Source organism: Lolium rigidum, chromosome 1 (genome assembly GCF_022539505.1).
Source record: "Lolium rigidum isolate FL_2022 chromosome 1, APGP_CSIRO_Lrig_0.1, whole genome shotgun sequence".
NCBI lineage: Eukaryota > Viridiplantae > Streptophyta > Magnoliopsida > Poales > Poaceae > Lolium > Lolium rigidum.
In genome coordinates, this window is record NC_061508.1 from 289000329 (window position 1) to 289006604 (window position 6276).

Sequence of the window (6276 nt, forward strand, 5' to 3'; positions counted from 1 at the left end):
AGAGAGATAGCGAAGGGAACATGCAGGAACGTGCCCTTTACCTTCTGCATAGGAGTGATATATTGATGAATCGTCGAAGTTCGGAGTTTGTGTACTTTTAAATTAAATTATCTTGACGTACTTCCGCTACCGATTTGCTTTGCGTTCACTGATATACAGGAAATTTCATGGCGCATGCTGTTTTTTCTTCAGGTTTTACTTTCTGCTATGAAAAGTTCCAGCATACTGCATACATGTTAAAAAACTTGTGCCTGCATTCACATGACAGTCCATACACATCTTTAGAATCCTTATTCTTAGTTAGTGGGTACAGTCCATACACACATTCATATGTGGACTAGAATGAACAGTGCTTAGTGATGAATGTCTTATCAAGTATAGAATTTGCAAATCACCCTCACCAAATTCCTGATACTTTTGCTGAAACCCCAACAGATCAACAACAGTAGTCTGAAAGCAAAATGATATTGAAGGCACAAGAGCACTGCATCACAAGGTGTTTATTCCATTTATTAGAAAGGGATATATCACTGATGTACGTAATTATATACTAGTATATAGTATGATGATGTTGATACATGGTGTGACTATCATGACGGGGACGGCGTGTACATAGTAGTTACATACAAGTAAGCCTTTAATTGATTAATAGATACACGGATCTTCAGACGTAGTACTAATTAATCGTTTCCTAATCTTGAATTTACGTAGCGCGCAATCGGAGAGATACTGAGATACCTATCATGCCTGTGGAGCAATGACCTTAATTGCCTGTGCACCAACCACCCTACCAGATCCTTGATCTGGGATGGTGACCTGATCACGCTTTCTTAACCGTGCATATTTGTTTTTTCTTCAGATGACCAGGCTGCCTTCTTCACCATGCATCAGCAGGCCATGTGACGGCGAGGCCGGGCCGCCCCTGCCCAGCAGCTCCTCGATCATCTGCAGTGCGATCCTCTCCTCGTCGTCCATTGCGCACGCTGGTGGCGAGCCCGTCGTTGTGGATGTGGACGTGGACGAGGAAGGAGTCGCCGACATGGTGCTGTCGCTGGGCGTTGGTGGCGCCGCAGCCGCCGCCACTGCTGGCTCCTTGTTGAGCTCGACGGTCATGACCCAGCTAGAGTCGGCGCGGGCGCCCGCGCGCTTCTGCCAGACGCCAATGTGGGACTTCTCGGTGTCGAGGCGGAGGCAGGTGAGAGACGGGGACGGCGTCTTGCAGCACTTGCGGAGCTTGGCGCTGAGGATCTGCGACAGGCTGCCGGCGCCGGACGCGCCGAAGGAGGAGGACGAACCGCCGCTGCTGCGGCCATCCCGCGCTGCTGCCACCGGTGGGGCGACGATGATCTCCCCGTTGGCGCTCCTGGGGACAGGGAAGTTGGTCTTGGCGTTGCGCCCGCTCATCAGGATGGCGGCCTCGTCGTACGCCCGCGCCGCCTCCTCGGCCGTCTCGAAGGTGCCCAGCCACACCCTCCTCTTCCTGCAAACAATTCATGCATGCATATGCATTTTCAACACATCATGAGAAAATCGGACGAAAGCAACATCAAAGTAGCAGCAGTACTTCAAGTTAGAACTAATGTATCTCTCAGGACACAGTGAGATAGCTAGACGAGTAGGAGGGTAGGAGTAGCAGCTAGTGATGAGATGAGGGAGAGGGAGCGAGGCTTACAGGAGAGGGTGCCTGATCTCGGAGACCCAGGAGCCCCAGTGGCGCTGCCTGACGCCGCGAAACTTCTTCTTCGACTGTACCATGTTTCTTCTCTGCAGAGTGCAGCAGAGCGGGAGATTCTCTGGCAGGGAAGAGGACGGGCAGGAGCAGAGGGGAGGGAATGCGCAGCAGGCAGTGAGTGAGTGAGTGAGTGAGTGAGTGTGAGCCCGGCCTCCTCCAGAGAAGAGTGGGGGAGCGCTGTAGTGTGGGGAGGAGCCAAAGCCCTGCTGCTGCCAGTGAATATAAGCTACTCTGCTACTGCCCCTCGGACCCTCGTACTTGCAGCGTTAAATGTGGTTAGATAGAAAGATGGATGGATACACGTACAATGCACATGTAGGCCTACATGGCGTGAGAGTGAGCGTGTGGTAGTGGTGATTGGATTTGGAGGTAGCAGTAACTTAATTGGAAGCACATGTGACTTGCGTTCCACGTATCAGTTATAAATGGCTGGGCTGCTTGCATTTGCACGCTCGTTGTTCACATCAGTTTTACTACTGCTCTGCCAGGACATGCACTAGAGTACTGTGTCGTGCGTGCACCCATTGCTAGCTTCTCATCAGATTTCGTGTGACCATTGATCGAGTACACAGGGAGTACTACTCACCGAATCTACCTGTCATCTCACTTAAACCAGCAGAGTTAACTTTGTACATGTCAGCAGGGATCGGAGGTTGGAGCCGTGGGGTTAACATTGTGGACTAGATACACTTATGAACATTGTTACACATTTGTATAAACATGTACTACTATTGCAGCACTCCACTATGTAATCTATATGTAAGCAGGGATCGGAGGTTGGAGCTGTGGGGTCAGCAGCAGTAAGAGCATGCGTGTGGCGAGGGATAAAGCTCAACCAGAAGGAAAGACCAACGGCAAGCTCAATTGCTCCTCGGAGAGCAGAAAAGTCTCTCCGGCGAGCGAAAGGAGGAAGGGGAAGGAAGTGCCGGGGCCCCTCATGCGCTGCCGGGGTGGGCTGTCGGTGAACTGTGGCCGAGCGAGTGGCAACAACATAGCCACCCCCTCCCTCCTCGCTGCCAGTACGTAAACGCTGGTAATAAACTCCCCCACCTACACGCTTGGTGACCTCATTTATGGCGTGTGAGACCCCTGCTCGTTTACTATACGAGTGGTGAGCTGAGTGAGCTCATGGATCCATCCGTCACTCACCAGCTCCTATTGCTAGATCTTTTTGTTTTTGAACTTGCTACTACTGTTGCTAACTACTCTTATAGCTGGTGGTTGTCATTTGTCTTCCCAGGTTGCTTTGTGCAATGGTGAATTGCTGAACTGGTAACCGCATCAATTTCATAGTAGTATCAAATAGTGGGGGTACGATTTTAAGTTTGTTGATGATCCTTTAATTTTGTACAGGATTTATGGATGGTCGAAGCTTGAATTGCCTCTGAACTGAGAAGAGGAGTGGAGTAGGCTGCCGCTCCTACTCCACAATAAAGCAGGATTCTGTGTGAATGCACGATACAAGCCCATGATGGATCGGACGTGGTAAGTAACTCGGGCAGCCAAGTGCAAGCGGCTACTAGGACTGAACAACAATCCATGCCATGCACTGCACTAACGCACTATGCTACAGGTTAACTCCGCTAGTTCCAAAGCTGCGTCAATGGCGAGTGGAGTGGAGTTTTTTTTTTTTTTTTTTTTTTTTTTTTGAACAGGGGTCGGTCTCGAAGGACCGAGATATTCATTCATCGGTGGATATACAATTTACAAAAAGGATCCCACGAAAGTAGAAAATTACAACCAGATCCTTGCCTTTTGCACTAATGGCCTTAGAACTAAAATTGGAAAAGCAATCAAGGCCAGCTCCTTCACCACCGCAAATCTGCTGCGCAGCGCAGTCAACCTCACCGTCGCCGGGGACGGAACCACTTGGGGCGGTGAGGCGGGAGCCTGCTGCACTGGAGCCAGAGGGCCTCCGTAATGGCTTTAAAGCCTGGAGGTTGAAGACGACCTGTGGATGCCGGCCGGAAGTGACCGTCACCGACACCAGAGGCGGGAGTGGCCGCCCTTCGGCCATGTAAAACACCAGCGAGTTCGCTGGTGTGAGGAAACTCCCAAGGATCTCCTCCAATCTCTGGCCGGAAGAAACCGTCACCAGAATTAGAGGCGGGAGAGGCCGCCCTTCGGCCAAGGGATACGCCGACGAAGTCGTCGGAGTGAGAAACCTCCCGAGAGAAGCAAATGCTCTCCCCTGTTGCAGATCCAGGCTCCAACCGCTGCAGTAACTCGAGATCCCCCATTTCTCGCCTCCAAGACGAGCAAAGAGAGGAGATCTTGTACCAGAGCTGTGGATCCCGAATCCACGAAGGACTTGAACTTCGGCCTTATTGATGGAGGGGCCGTTCACTTCGTCCACCACCGCATCTGGCTTCCACCATGGAAGCACCACGAGCAGAGGAAGAAGAAGCAGCCTACACCAGATCTGGCCGGAGAGATCTGGTATTACCCTCCTGGCATGACGCCAAACTACGGCATAGAGCCAAATCCTAGCACTACGGCTACACCTAGCATGTACATCTACTCCGGCGCCTCTCCTCCGCCATCTCCGGCCGGCAACGCCGCCGGGGAGGGCTCGGGATTGGCCCGGCCTGCCGAGGCTGACTCTCAAAGCGGTGGGAGAGGAGAGCTATTCCGTATCTTGGGTTGTGGACGGGGCGTACGCAGCATTTGCCCTCTGAGTGGAGTGGAGTGAGTAGTACGAAGTTGCAACCAGCGAGAGGTTGGGCGGGCAATAACTGCATCCTGGTTGCGATCCATCCATCCATCAGCTCACCATGGAGTACTCAATCACTCACTCGGTCAGTCACTCAAGAAGCCAATCATCCCCATGCAATCCATGGCGCCTGCATCGACCCGGCAAGCTCCGTAGGAAAAGGTGAAAGAGTTAATGGCGCTCGCCAGCCCAATTCAATGCGCGCGAGCGAGCTGCCCGGCACGCACTTTTACGGCTGGGCTCCGGCTCCACTGAGATACGTGTGTCAGTGAGTTCGTTCTTGCAGGAGAGGACGGAAGCTTCTGTGGGAGCTCCGAGCTCGGTGGATCCTGCCGCTCGTGGCGTCGTACCGACTACAGCGCGGTCACACGCGCGCGCGCGGTCCTTTCTGCTCCGTGGAAAGTGCATCGTTAAGGTGGTTGTTGCCTTGTGGTGACCAGCATGCACTGTCAGGACGTGTCTCGGTGTGTGAAAGACGGTTAAAAAAGGTGGGCGGAGCAGTTGTCGGTTACACCGTCTTCGTGGTGGTACGATGCCGGAAGGGGTGAAGCTCCCCAGCAGGGCAAGGCAGGGGGGGCTGCCCTACTTTGATTTTGTCGAAAATATTTGGTTGCATGTGTTTTTTCTGAATAATTTGAGTGGTTGTACGTTCAAAACAGACTTTGTACGAGAAAGTTATGTTTATTTTAGTGAACATTGCATAAAACTAACTTCGAATCGAAGGCATGAACTAGATACCATAAATATGTCCTCGTTTTCTAGGTTCAGTGTGAATAAAAACTTTTATTTTATAGGATCCTACTATATACAAGTTAATCTTGAGTTATTCATTACTCATACATGGAGAACTGAAAACTTCTTGATATTTGAAAGGCGCAGCATGTTTCCTTTAGCGACATTATCAAATCATTGAGTTTGCTTTGCTTTTACCGGTGACAACAACAAAACTTGAAAGGGATTTTCCGGCGACAAAGATCGTCAAAACTGAGTTGTGCATCGAGGATATTTAAGAGTCTTGAATGGTAGAATTACATATGATTTTTTTTTAAAAGGTAAAGCTTTGCCATTTGTTAGCACCCATTTTGGGTCACCTGTTAAGCAAGCGGGCGTGTTAAAGAGTAAGAAACTAGATAGCGCCATCTGGTTTTGAGCTAGATTCAGGAGCAATCTGGATTGTTGGCCACCTTGGTGATGAGTGTTCTGGCAGCAGACATCCAGCAATTAGATTCCTAGAATCTTATCTTACTTTACAAGTTTACATTTGGAGGTCAGAAATTGCTAATCATATTTTTCCCGAAGAACAGTTTGCAGCTAGAACACAGATGGTTGACGCAATGACGCTGATCTTCCGCGAGTTCACATTTGCACTTTGACATAGATGGACGGCGGCGGGACCGAAGCCGGGCTGGCGTCGATCTTTACGTGTGACGGAAGGTGGCCGGATCGATCTGTGTGGCGTGTGGGCGGAGAACAAGTCTTCCATGGAAGAGAGTACACAGTATGTTTTGTACGCATCCATGATATGTACAACAGTACAAGTGGTTGGCGACTTGTTCCACTACGGGTCAAGGAAACCTTTTTTTTTTTGACATGGTCAAGGAAACCTTTGTAATGCAACATTGCATGAGTTAATCATCAATCATCCGAAAAAGACACCGGCTAGTCGTGTTCCATCGCAATTAGAAGGCGGGCGATCGACGGAGATAGATGATCGTCCAGCGGTCCAGCCGACCTGGGCTTCAGCGAGGAAAACAATAGCAGTTTGGCAGGCACTGTCGCTGCAACTCGACCTCAGTACAGCTTCCAGTCGTACGCACGTAGTGCTATGGAG

General features: G+C 50.6%; 1 protein-coding gene and 1 long non-coding RNA gene across 2 annotated transcripts; one reads left to right on the forward strand and one right to left on the reverse strand.

Annotated features, from left to right (window-relative positions):
* Positions 1-855: 855 nt before the first annotated feature.
* Positions 856-1755, reverse strand: LOC124683888 (ethylene-responsive transcription factor WIN1-like). Its single transcript, XM_047218317.1, has 2 exons — positions 1673-1755; positions 856-1480 (listed from the first exon to the last, which is right to left on the reverse strand). The coding sequence occupies exons 1-2, from the start codon at positions 1753-1755 to the stop codon at positions 856-858; spliced, it is 708 nt and encodes a 235-aa protein (XP_047074273.1).
* Positions 1756-2601: 846 nt separating this feature from the next.
* LOC124683890 lies at positions 2602-3211 on the forward strand. Its single transcript, XR_006996848.1, has 3 exons — positions 2602-2765; positions 2947-3004; positions 3086-3211. It is a non-coding gene; the product is annotated as an uncharacterized LOC124683890 (long non-coding RNA).
* Positions 3212-6276: the final 3065 nt, after the last annotated feature.

Bases quoted from the DNA above. Each gene is read 5' to 3' on its own strand.
- LOC124683888 (XM_047218317.1), bottom strand. From the start codon at position 1,755: ATGGTACAGTCGAAGAAGAAGTTTCGCGGCGTCAGGCAGCGCCACTGG. The intron at 1,481-1,672 runs GTAAGCCTCGCT...AATTGTTTGCAG, and splicing joins GAGATCAGGCACCCTCTCCT to GAAGAGGAGGGTGTGGCTGG.